At 39.5% G+C, this 13,750-nt stretch overlaps 2 protein-coding genes across 4 annotated transcripts in view; one reads left to right on the top strand and one right to left on the bottom strand.

The window, feature by feature from the left end:
- On the top strand, window positions 1–8,609 carry chpfa (chondroitin polymerizing factor a). The gene is made up of 4 exons (XM_056389756.1): window positions 1–488; window positions 1,857–2,421; window positions 4,002–4,184; window positions 4,366–8,609. Exons 1-4 carry the CDS (start codon window positions 199–201, stop codon window positions 5,626–5,628), a joined length of 2,301 nt encoding a protein of 766 aa, XP_056245731.1. The 5' UTR covers window positions 1–198; the 3' UTR covers window positions 5,629–8,609.
- Window positions 8,610–9,419: 810 nt separating this feature from the next.
- The window catches only part of asic4a (acid-sensing (proton-gated) ion channel family member 4a), a 179,461-nt gene continuing 175,130 nt past the window's right edge, over window positions 9,420–13,750 (bottom strand). For all 3 annotated transcript variants that reach the window (XM_056389977.1, XM_056389976.1, XM_056389975.1), the window contains one exon: window positions 9,420–13,584. In XM_056389977.1, coding sequence (XP_056245952.1) covers window positions 13,459–13,584 — 126 coding nt within the window. In that variant the 3' untranslated portion in view covers window positions 9,420–13,458. The remainder of the gene's footprint in view (window positions 13,585–13,750) is intronic.

The following is a 13,750-nucleotide window of genomic DNA, read 5'->3' on the forward strand; positions in this document are numbered from 1 at the left end:
AGCCAGGTAACCGCTATACTGACACGTAAGAATCCAGCGTAGATATTGAGGAAGAAGCTGCATCTTTTCCTTAAGTGGAGCGTGGATACGGCTGCTTTGCGTCTGACTTGATGTATAGTTGACCTATCCCGGACCAGAGGCCTCTTCGGACTCTTAAAGCGACGCGGGACTGTCGGGGGAGAAGAGCCGTCGCACAAGATGAGATTTTCAGCGTTTATTTCTGTCCTGCGGTCGGTCGGCCCGGTGGTAATCGGTATTTCTTTAGGGTTCACGTTGAGTTTATTGAGTGTAAACTGGTCGGAAGAAGCGTGTTATCTAGACGGTAAACAGAGTGAGGATGTGACTTTGGGTCAGGATGGACAGCTCAAAGGAGCCCGAAAGCCTAACTCCATTTCGACTCTCAACGATGTGGAGTCCGAGGAGGATTTTGAACCAAGAATAGTCCCATATAAACAAGTCCAACAGAGTGCTCCGAAGAAAGTTTTCAGGTAAGCTTCACATGCCTGTTCGCTTAAACGGGTGAACACTTTCTGTAAGTGGGCAGACAGTATATGACTTCTGTTTGTTTTGAATACAGGCCACATCATAATACATTACAGCACAACAGGCCGCAGTGTCATAATGACTGATAAATCAGTCACTGTGTTTGTCCACATAATATCAGGTGTGCAGGTGTCACTGGTTGTCAGGTGGCTGGGAGATTTAACAGTAGCAACATAAAGCTAATAAAACAAAAGAAAACTAAATGGCAGGCATAACTAAGTGTAATGCAGAAGGCTTTTTCCTCTCCATGATCTTATTGGCCAAGATCAAATTACCGCAAAAAGTCAACTGCCCCACTTTCTCTGCTGGTTTCTACCTGCTAACAGGCCCTGCCATATAGCCTAGAATAACTACATATTTTGTGCCATGTCTCCACACTGAAGGATATGTGCTTTAACATTTTCTTCGTAAACAGGCAAACATTTCCAAGATTTCCTGGATAGAGCCCTTGTTTGAATGTTATCCCACACACCCCAAATGGTTGCATTTCATTACATTTCTGAGAAAGAGTCTTTTCCCTGTAGAAAAGTTCTCCTGAGTTCAGATGTGTAAGAGTTAAAGCCCCCAGGTTTCATAGGCAACCTGTGCCATGCAGCAGTTTGTACATTAAGAGGTAGGACTGAAACTAAGTATATTTTCATTATCGATTAATCTGACAATTGCTTTCTTGATTAATTGATTGGTTTGTTCATGGAATGTCCAGAGTCCAAACCGGTGTGTTCAATTTAGTTTGGTTCAACCAACAATAAAAACCATTTCATTTCCTATCATGTATGGAAAGAAAAGCAACACATTCACACACATACAGTTTTGCTTGAAAAGAAAGAATTTAGATTATTTATCAGAATAGATGAGGATTAATTTTCTTTCAATCTGTTAATAGTTGCAGCTCGAACAAGAGGCATAATTGATTTCATGTACAGCATAACAGAGAAATAAAAGATAGGTTTGGTCGTGGTGCAAGTAATGAATCACAGTGCAAGTTCTTGCATGTTTACCTTTCCAAAGAGTTTTGAGTTTTTTTAGTCTGTGGGGATATTTAAAAACGTCAATCATTTCCATTAAATTTGGTGGACAAAACCACAAATTTAGTCAAATTTATGCCTTTTATAAACTTTTCAGTCATTATTATTTCCATTGATTTTAGAATCTGATAATAAGCTAAACCTGAAAGTTACAGAAACAAAATGGTCAAAGTTGTGTCTTTTGGTGTGACAGTAAATTGGAACATTGTTCAGTGTTGGTGAAAGTTTGTCTTGTACAGTTTTTATTCAAAGCACAAATATTCAGTAGCTGTTTGATGTCTTTTTCAGGGCTAGATACATAAGCACAGAGTTGGGGATGCGAGAGCGTCTGTTTGTTGGGGTCCTGACATCCAAAAACACAATTAACACCATGGGCGTAGCTGTCAATCGCACCATTAGCCATCACCTGGACTCCGTAATCTTCTTCACCGGCATGCGCAACCGCAAAGTCCCTCACGGCATGTTTGTGGTCTCTCATGGAGACGAGAGACTGATATGGAACATGTTTCAGACCATCAGATACATTTTAGACCACTACATCAATGAATACGACTGGTTTTACTTTGTCCAAGATGACACCTACACAGAAGCTGACAGGATCAAAGCCCTGGTGAATCACCTGAGTATGGATCGAGAACTTTACATGGGCAGTCCTGAGGAGTTCATAGGTGGGGAGATGGAAGGGAAGTATTGCTACGGAGGGTTCGGGTACGTTGTGTCACGTACCTTGCTCCTGCGACTCCAGCCCTTCTTGGAAAACTGTAGGAACGACATCCTCAGTGCCAGGCCTGATGAGTGGCTCGGGAGATGCATCATTGATTACACAAACACAAACTGTGTCAGCGAATATGAGGTAGGCCGAGTATTTTCTTCACCTTACATACATCTCTTTTCATTAATACAGTTTTCTTTCAATTCATAAGGCTGTTTCTCAATCGTTCATGATGAAAAGAAAGGAACATAGTTAAAATGAATGTGGAGCTACAAAGAAAAAACATTCTAAGACTGTCATTCAGAACAGCTGTGTGACAGGTTACAGCAGGGGTTCTCTTTCTTGACAGAAAAACAAAACTGTCATGGCAGACATCATGCTTTGCCTCTGGGACAGCACTTAAAATTGACGGACAGCCATATAAAAGTGTAATTACCATGCTAGCACAGAGGTGGTATTTATATTACAGAGTAGATTGCTAATACCCTTTAGCCTTTCATTTTTTTCCATGGCTCCAGCAGCAGCGTGGAATAGGTAAATAGGCAAGCAGAGCACATCTGAGTTCAGCCTTGCCTGGGTTCAATGGTGTGAAAGTCCCCTGTGGGTCAACATGCCGTGCTCCTGTAATGTCATTAGCATTTAAGGTCAAACAAGCTCTGTGTAGCCTTGATCTGTGGAGCCTTGTCCCAGTGCCCTTTGAGGCGATTGTTTGCTGCATCAATTTGCTTCCTCCGTGTGACAGTTTGTAGTCTTTGTAAAGACATGAAAATACATTGTTACAGAAAACTATCACAAAATGTGGCTTTGCCATTCATACACCATACACTCAGGTGTAGATATTGTTGTTGGCTTATTTCATACATGTCTTTTTCTGCCATTTTCTCCTCCTTGGCCATGACCCAGAGTAGGAAACCATCTTGTTTCACAGATGAGAGTGACTTGCATGGTTAACTAAAGTTCCCTGAGCCAGAAGAGCTCCAGCAGAGCCCCTCAGATAAGGGAGAAAAGCAGGGGAAAGTTAAAAGCCCTGGAATGGGTGAAGAAATCAGCTTGAGTACAGAGCCAGACATCAATTTTTCTGTTCAGAGAGAACATTGATGACAATTAGGTACGGACAATGCTTCACTAAAAGTACCATGACAAGCCGTAAGCTGTTGGCAAACATTTGCAAAAGTGGCCTCACTGCTCAGTTAAGCGGTGTCTCCAGTCTTTGTTCTTTTAATAGCTTGATCAGATTGGATTCACTTTTTTTTAATCACTCAAGCTCCTTAGGTGGTTACTCTGTTTTCAGTTTAAATGACTGTGTCTTTAAGAGGGATTCTGGTGCCAGTGTCATTTGTGTCATTAGGTTTCACGTTTAAACTGTTGCTTTTTAACCTGAGGCCGAAGTGATCATAGTCTATAGATATATAAAGTGGTGAAATTAATTAGATAAAGCATCTCTTATACCTCATATTACTAGAACAAATTTAGTTCCTGAAAATGAGCAAAACTCTTGACAGTAAAAATTTGTAGTTGTGTAACAATAGTACTACTTACAAAATTAATCCCAGTCTTTACTTCACTATGCAATTATGGTTGAAACCAGTCTGTTTGCAGTGGAAATGAGCCCAAGATGCAGTCTGGATAGCATGTAATGTCTGTTTGAATGGAGTACAGCAGCATAACAACTAAGCTTGGAATAACATTAAGCATGTAAAGATCTCTCTGTTTCCTCCCAGGGGCTTCAGTACCACCATTATGAGTTGGGAAAAAACTCTGACCCAAGTAAGGAGCAGAGTGAACATTTTAAGAATGCTCTGACCGTCCATCCAGTGTCTGACCCTGAGCAGATGTATCGGCTGCACAGATACTTCACTGAGATTGAACTCCAGAAGATTTACGATGAGATTGCTAAGCTGCAGGTAAGCTGATCTTCAAGTGTCACAATTCACCCGGGGTTCAGTCAAAAATAAAACCTGGCCTCTTTTTGCTCCTGGCCTCCACTATTGTGGGTCCAGAATGTAACAATTTTAGTGTTGCATTAGTTTTGTCAATGGCAGAGTGGTAACTGTATAGGTCTGAACACTTCTTGTGTTTCTACAGGCAGAAATAAAGAATGTGAGTGTGGTTGCTTTTGAAGGCAACCGAAGTGCCCAGTGGCCAGTTGGGATCAATCCACCTTTTGAGCCCAAAACTCGATTTGAAGTTCTGAAGTGGGAATACTTTACAGAGGAAGAGATATATTCATGCATTGACGGCTCTCCCAAGTGTGAGCTGCACGGCATTGATCGAATGGATGTGGCTGATGTCATTGACACCGCCGTAGGAGAGCTGAACAAGAAGTACAAGCCCGTCTTACACCTGAAGAAACAGCAGCTGATTAATGGCTACAGGCGCTTTGACCCCATCAGGGGCATGGAGTACACCTTGGATCTTCAGCTGGAGGTGGTTAATCAGAAAGGTCACAGCCGTTCCATCACCAAGAGGGTTCATCTGGTGCGACCTTTGAGCCAAATAGAGATAATTCCCATGCCCTATGTCACAGAAGCTACAAGGGTTCACATTATTATACCTCTTACTCTGCAGGACCGGAACTTTGTTGACCATTTCCTCGAAGTCTTTGCCTCAAATGCCTTTGAGACCAGCGAAAATGCTATCCTAACATTCTTGTTTATTTATGACCCAGTGGAAGCACAGCAGGTTAACCAGAATGATATATTTGCCAGTGTGAAGACTCAGATTAATGCTTATGAACGCAAATACCCCACAGTGAAAATCCCATGGATAAGTGTCAAGACAGAAACACCATCCCAGATAAAGTTCATGGACATCATCTCAAAGAAACACCCAGTCGACACGCTGTTCTTCTTGGCTAGCGTCAACACAAATATCAATTCTGAATTTCTGAACCGCTGCCGCATGAATTCCATAAACAACTGGCAGGTGTTCTTCCCCATCCATTTCCAGGACTACAACCCCAATGTGGCCTATCACAACCAGCCACATCCAGCCACAATTGATCTGGTCAAGGATGCAGGCCATTTTGACCGCAGGTCATTTGAAGAGTCATGTTTTTACAACTCGGACTACATGGCAACACGCACGCGAATGGTGGCGGACGTCCAAGAGAATGAGGAGATTCTAGAGACAATGGACATTTACGACATGTTCGTAAAATATTCCGGTCTGCATGTATTCAGAGCAGTAGAGCCAGCATTGCACCAGCAGTATCGCTACCAAGCCTGCAACCCACGACTCAGTGAGGACATCTATCATAGATGTGTTCAGAGCAACTTGGAAGGTCTTGGTTCTCGTTCCCAGCTCGCCATGCTGCTGTTTGAGCAAGAACAAGGAAACAGCACTTGAAAATGCTGTTGAAATGTCTGTTCCTGCACTTGTTTAAATGGATGTTAAAAGCTGTGTGTGCGTTGTAACAAGTTAGAATATGGGGTAGACAGGAGAAATACATGTAGTACCACCCATAAGTTAACCCTTACCTTTGCCCTAAACTCAACCCTTTGGAGACGTGGTTACGTTGTACGTGAACCTGTCTGACATGATCCATCTTTCAGTGTTCACTAAGAGTTATTTGGTTTGTTAGAGGTTTGAGCTAGTTTGGAAAAACGAGTGCAGTACATTCCTCATGAAACCTTTTTTTTATTTTTATTTTTATTTTTTTATAAATGTTTACAATACTTGTCCAAACAGATGAGTACCTATAACCAAATGCTTTTTCTAATCTTGACGATTTTAAAAGTTGCTTTAAACAATTTTTGACCACTAGAGAGCAGAAACCCAAAGCAGCAGAGCCCAGAGGTACTGTTGGCTTTTCCAGTTCTTGTGGTTAAGGTGTCCACCAAACCTACGGGGGCTACATAGGCAATCCATCTGTGTCGTCTTCCTCTCCACATGTCTAGTGAAATTCCAATATTTTGTGGGATTTTATCCTTGGTTTGTGTCAACAACCCCTGGACAACATACCTTACTCTCTACAATTTGGCATATAATAGGCTTGGTTGAACCAGTGTGCTGAGTAGAGCTGCTAATGGTTTTGTATGCGGGTGGGGGATTGAACCAAGTGAACTAATACAGCGAGTTCAAAATGGCAAAAAGCTTTAGTGGGTTGTTTCTTGTCAGTGGGATCAGAAGTACTAGCAGCAAGTTTTCACATTTATAGAATGTTGTTTGATTTCATTTCAATATCAAAGATATTTTTAAATGGAGCTTCGATGTATAGCGCTAATAGATAAACATTAGTGCAGTATACTGCATCAGAGTTTGTTTGCCCTTTCATATAATGGTATTGAAACATTGAGCTTTTGATATTTACTGATTTGAGTATTTTCAGAAGCACATCTTTATGTGCCTTGACACTGACTTTTCATACGCTGGCTGTTCTGAAATTATCTTCAGGTGTTGCACATTTGATGTTTTTCACTAGGAACTTGGTTTTATTATAACACGAATAATAGCTTTGCATAGGTGGGAGATATTCTCTTTCACTGTGCATAAAGTTACATAGCTATAAGAATAGCTATATAAGAAATTTCTATATAAGAAAGGGGTTGTTGGTTTACTCACTTAACATTTTTAATAGGAGACTTGGAAATGATCCCAATCATCCACCAGTTGTATATGTGCCTCAAAGCAGGGAAGGGGTTCCTGGAAAATATCTACTGTTTGTCCTCAGAGGTTATCCTTGTCGACCAGCAGTGTTAATTTGAGTTTAATTTTTCTGTTTGAAACTTTTTGATGTCGCAAAATTTCTCTTACACGTATAGGCAAAGGAAAATTCTGAATAATGGGGAAAAAATTGCCTTGGTAAATGTTTAAAGCGATTGCCCAGGTGTTTTATTTTTTCAAGTGTCCTCGTTGAAGAAAGTGGTACTTTAAAATGTAATTTAATAAGTTTAGAAATGACTGAAATTACGAATGTATGAAATATTTTTCTATGTCAACAAGTGTAGACAGTTTTTAGACTCTAGAAATGTTTAACTGTTCCAAAGTGTTTTTGACTGTATTATAAAAAAATTGTGTAGGTGTCATTGGCCTCCATTTACTGAGCTGGCTGCTTTCTCCCAGTTGCAGTACAGTCAAGTGGGAGGCCTTTTCCACATTACTGAGTAGTGGTGGAGCTAACGGTACTTGGCACCAAACAGTTATTAGCAGATTATAATGTGCAATATCACAGATAACACAACTGGACAGATGTCTGATGGAGGACAGGACTTTTAATGTCAAAGACATTTGCTGCAAATAATGTATATCACAATACTATTCATGACATTACATAAATTAAGACTCATCCTTTCTGTTTAATGCTGAGTAAATACACTGTAATGTCTTTTGACAAGACCTTTAATGTATTCTGCTGACACCAGATACTTTTTGTCGTCAAATTTACTTTGAAATGCATAAAGATTAAGGCGAGTACTTTTATTTAACATTAATTGGATAGTATACATTGGAAACACTACATCCACAGTGGTGATCCTACACAGTGTTTACTGTATTTACTGCTGTGTGAACACAGACCAGTTGGTCAGTTGTTCCTCACGTTTTGCATTCATTTTATAACGCATCTCTTTCTTGACGAGAGCAGTCTTTCACTGTGACATGAATGTTCACCTTGATTCTTTGTTGAGAATGATGCTAGTGATGTGCGGAATTGGAAATCGAATCTTGCAAAAACCACTGTGAAAGATGGATGGCTGAGATTACAATATAAAGTTGTGGTGATCTGCATCGTCTTTGCCTTCTATAGACATGAGAAGCCTAGAATTAAGGGAGTGTGGCAGATTAATCACCCGGTGTTGTTAACACAGCCACCATCTCTGAGCAAAGTCTCCAAGTATTTTGTCCATAACTTATTTATCTTACATTTCTTTATGAATTATGCAGATTTGAAATACTTCTGCACTAACAGAGGCTTTCATGACATTCTCTGTACATGTATAAATATTTTATAGACACTATTTTTAAGCCTTTTTTAGCTTTATTGACACAATTGATATTTTATTGTTTTGGTGACACAATCAAACATATGCTGTATCTTACTTGGTATTTTGTGTTTTAAAAATCATGTAATTTGACCATGAAGACGATTTAAAATGTATGTATTTCCTTTTCAGTTTGAATCAATTAAATCGTTTCAATACATAGGCTCCACTTTTTAATTTCCATTTATGTTTAGACCCATTGGTTTACATTATTTTACGCATATGGGTACTATTATAACCAAAGCAATACATTTTAATTCATGCTCAGTATATTTAATTTTGTGCTGTAATTCCCAATGAACTGTGAATTATTGTAATTTTTAAATAAAGAATATTTGAATATAGAAATGCCTGTTTTTTATCCTTAATCTTTTTAAGGAGGAGGAGAAAAGAGTAGCTTTTGTGCTGCAGCTACAAAATCCAGTTTGTCCTTTAGGTGTCAGCAGAAGAGCATGTTTACCGTCTGCAGCACAGGTCCTAGACCAGCGCTGGCTGCTGGTTGCTGAGGTGAGCAGCGTTGCTAAACATTTAGAAATCACATTATGATTCCAAACGATATGGTTATCACGTTCATGCTCTCAGCATGTGCTCAGAAGGGCTGCAGTTAACATTCCCTCTCATGTCAGAGCTGAGGTATTCCTGATGTCTGGGGTTGGGTAAAAACAGGGAAAATGTTGAAACCTTAATTACAGCTTTAGTTATTTCAGGGGTCCGTATGCAGTACCCTGAGGCATGCTGTAAAACCACATAACTACAGAGCAGATGGGACTTAATTGTAAGTCATTATTTTGTACTTCGTTTTACGTTGGATCCCAGGACTTTCTCCTCCTACATGGGGACACAGTTGTTTCAAGTCCTCTAGAAAATGTAGTTTTTTCACAACAATTTGGGTTCACCTGGAGGGTATTTAAAGCAGAATTACACACTTTCTATAAGGAGAATGGCTAATAAATCACATTTTAAGTAGATAATGACACCTCTTCAAATATCCTGTGTGATTTGTCTTCATAAAACTCACCTTTGAGATGTCTTCATTTGCCTCCAGTAACCTTGTAAACCATTTTCTTACGTCTCTATGTTAAGAGGTGGAAAGGCTTTAAAACGGGTGGAACGGGTGTGTTGTACAGAAAAATAGACAACATGGAGTTACAAAGTGAACTTGGCTCTATATTTAGAAAGCACTGGTTTTTATCTAAACTTTAATGGTCATCGTATTTACCATATTTAACATTTATAAAATGTGTTCTAACAGAGGATATAATCACAAGATCACACTTCTTTACAAAATGTAAGCGTTTCTTGTTACTGCAGTGATGGTCCATTTCCATTTCTGTCAGATATGGGATGAAATTCCTTATGAATTCCTGACAGCTGCTTGCATCTCCCTGCACTAATACTTTTCTCAGATGACCTCTCAGGTCTCAGCTAAAAATATTCAGCTAAAAAAAAAAAGGACAAATAGCAGCTATTCAGAAATTAACATTGTTGGCTGGTTGGATTAAATTGATTTTTATGTATAATGTAATAAGCATACACAGGCTGAATGTCATGGAGCTATAAAAAGGTAGACTTAAAGAGCTGTGCAAGACGGGAGATTAGAGCAGAGGCTCGAGGAATCTCAGGAATGTGAGCTAAGCTACATGTTATCAAGCAGGGAAGTTGTCCCATCTGCTACAGTAAAGACCTGCTGCCCACCTCTCAGTCCTGTGGCACCTCACACAGACTGCTGTTATAACATCAACTCATCTGTGTTTTTAAAGGCTTTTGGATACAGAATGAATCAGGTTGTGTTTTCCAGTGCAGCTAAACACAGCATGTCAAGGATAAAAAACCTTTTCTACATCGACTCCAGGCTATACCATTCAAACTAAACTCTACAGTGGTAAATCAGCCCTGTATTCATCTCAGCACACCAGCCCCTGTGACTTGTCTGAGGATAGCTACAATTATTGATGACAGAGGAGCAGATTGTTATGCAGAGCCTGTACAGGATGCCATCAGAGACTGTGATTGGGAACCTTTTGAAAATGTCAAAGTGACACATGATTATGAATATTAAACACCCATGTATAGCACATGATTACTTGACAGGAGGAGGGGATTTGACAGATGGAGGACTGTGGAATTTCACTGTGAGCAAAAGTGATGTATAGCGATATTGTGGCAACAGAATGCACCAATCAAATTAACAGAAAAATAATTACATCATCATTTGTAAACATGGTAACCTGTGATTTGAAGTATGTCATACATTTCCCAGACAAATGTTAAAAGTGGATTGTCTGCCACTGGCATTGTGCAGTAACTTGAAGAAAATTTAGTCCAACAATTTTTGTTCACACTCTGTTTTCAGATATGTGGTGTCTGTTTTCACACTTACAAGACCAAATTCCAGCAAGATAGCAAATTATGAACATGCTTTAAACATCTTAACCAAGATAAAAGCATTTGCTTTGTGATTTAGAACATGTATTCCCATGTGACAACTGAATGTGAATCAGGCTGAGTTAGCTGTTATGCTGCTTTTATCTTAACATAGGCCAATATATAAATAAATGATGGGACAACAAGAGAAATTATAACGCACCAATAATGCAACGAGTTTAACATTTTGCAGGTCAGAGTTCATCAAACATCATTCTGAATACTTGATTCTCAGTTAAGTGAGCTGAGCATATACTTGCAAAAAACAAGGCAAGTCTGACTGTAGCATAAGTTTAGATTGAAGCCCAGTCATGAAAGCAAAAGGGTATGAAAAGAGACTACATTATGAAGCCCAAACTAACTGGTGTCAGGTCATGCTACGTTAGCTCGTTTGTCCAGCTAGTCTTAGAACTTCAGTACTAACTGTTTGGTGGGTAACCCACAGTGAAGCCCTTTCCACTGCACAAACTTAACGAAACATGACATGTAGCCGTTGTCAAAGGTTCTGCTTTTGTTTCCATTGTTCCTCATCTGTTTTGGGGAAAAGTTCCTGGAACAAATTTTCAGCATTGTCCAAGAAGTTTAAGTGAATTCGAGGTACTTTTGGGGTTTGCCAGAAGTGCTGACAACTATAATTGATGTCAGATGTGTGAGACTACAACAAACACAACAACAGTAACTGCCATGTTACGACCGCATCTATGTATGTGGAGCAGCACAACTGAAAAATTTGAAGTGGCTCTAAGTTTTGGCGTCATATCACTGACTGGCCTCTGCTGGTCCTAGTGTCAATATCTGCAGCAATTCCTCCATCACTGTCTGTCTCATAACCATTTACGTAACTTTCCTTCCGAGTTTATGTTATATGACAAAGAATAGTTGGTACTGCTGTTGCCTTTTTAACAGTGTAAATCCAAATGTGAAAAGATTCATGCAAGGAAGAACCTTGAACCAAATCCTCACAAGTTCTTGAGAGGTCTGGTTGTGTAACAGTTTGTTAAGTTCATGCAGTGGAAAAGGCTGAAGACGGCTACAGAGCAAGCTGACCTTCCATCATGAGGACCAATGTCACTATGAATTAATTAATGTAAGGTCTCCATTTTTATTCCAGCTATATGCAAACTTGTGCTCTTAGAAAACTGTGGTGTCCTTGCCCTGCCCTTTTAGGTTTAAGGAAATCAATATAAATATTTCATCCTCCAGAGCAATGTTTACATTACACTCCTCTGTGCAGCTGTGGAACTGGATTTATTAGAGAAAAACCTTAGTACTGCAATAAAACTCTCCGAGCTTTCTTCCTAACTTCTCTGAATTTAAAAACCACGGATCAGCTCAGCCAAACCACGTCAGTCTAATGTGCTCAGTCATGTGTGCAAAATGTTAAAGTGCACATTCAAACAAACACACACATTGATGCCAGGCCTACACTGTAAATAGCTGCTATACTTTTACAGTGGTTCTGGCGCACAGCTGAAGGAGATGACTTGGCAAAAATTTAATTCTGTGTCTATGCTTATGTCAGCTTAAAGTTATGATGCTAACCAAAGTGAAGAGTGGGATGGCGGGCAGAAATGAATTAAATAAGAAAGAATAATTTACGTACAACCATGTCATAACTGAAAACATCATCCATTGCTCATCCATTTGCAAAAGATTTGTGTGTTGCCCTGGAAAATGTTTAGGTAACAACTAAACAGTTTGGTAAAAAGCAGGACATATAAAAGGAAATGATAAATATAATAGTCATGATCCATACAGTCCATTTCTGTTACCCGGACAGATGTACTGATGTGTGGCGGTCTAACATATCTGATGATTGTAAGTGTACAGTAATTGCTACAATCGTGATTGCTATTGTCATATAAAAGTCTTTTCTAAAATGTACAAATAACTAAAATCAATATTACCTAAGCTATATATTAACTGAATATAAACAACAACAATTACAACAGAACTTTTAGAACTTTCTCATTTTAAAGTTGGACTTTATGTACAAGTACAGTGCTACTCTCTAACACCTCAACCACAACCAGACAAAGTGTTATCATGTGGGAAGATGCTCCTAGCTCTTCTAAGCCAAGGTCATACAATTCAGCCTAAATTATTCCCCTCATACTTCAGGTGGATGTAACACGAATAAGATTTGCTTGCTCAAGTATTCTCATCTTGTATACAATATAGAACATATAGATCATAGTATCTCTTTAAATAATTACATAATTTATAATGTGTAAGGGTTTCTTATGGTACAGTGTGTTTTCCATGAAATAGGAGAGATTGTTTGAGGAGAGATAAATGGAGGGATGCAGACAGAAAAAAAAATAGCTGAATAAATAAATTATACTTTTCCTTTTTTTGAGTATAAACTGGATCAAGGTGACATGCAGTCCTCCACAGGTCCCCTTGAAGTGATCATGTACCAAAAATTGGTCCTGAAATCACAAATTGCCTGACTTCTCACATGAAGCAGGTCAACGCTGAGAGGGGTCCCATCCAGAGACAGAGAGACATAGAAACAGAGAGAGAGAGAGAGAGAGAGAGAGACAGAGAGAGAGAGAGACAGAGAGAAAAGAAAAAGCTGTGTCCAATTTGTGCCTACATACTGCACGTACAAGTGGTTTGTTAGCAGCACAAGTTTGGTGTTTGACTTTGGCTGTAGCTTTCTCACTGGTGACAGCAAAGGAACGACAGAAACGCCAAGGGTCTGTGATTGAGCTCAACACAGACAACTCATATCTTTTGTTGTCACCAGGACTGGAAACAACGGCTGGCTCTAGCAAGCAAAGTCCTCAAACACCCCGTGGTGCCCAGTGTGATGGTGGTGAGGGTGGTGGTGGTTGGGGAGAATCGTGTTGGCGTACGCCCCCTCTGGGTGACTCCGTGTCATGTCATTAGGCTCCTGTTGGAAGTAGAAGACAATGTGATTTGACTCAAAAATTTTTTTTTTTTTAAATGAATATTGCAACATTTTGAGACATATACCTATTCACTTTCTTTCTGAGAGTCAGATGAGAAGACCAATAACAACTTATTCTGTGCATTATATACAAATCTACAATCAGGAT

The sequence above is a fragment of the Seriola aureovittata genome, chromosome 11, assembly GCF_021018895.1.
Source record: "Seriola aureovittata isolate HTS-2021-v1 ecotype China chromosome 11, ASM2101889v1, whole genome shotgun sequence".
Lineage (NCBI taxonomy): Eukaryota > Metazoa > Chordata > Actinopteri > Carangiformes > Carangidae > Seriola > Seriola aureovittata.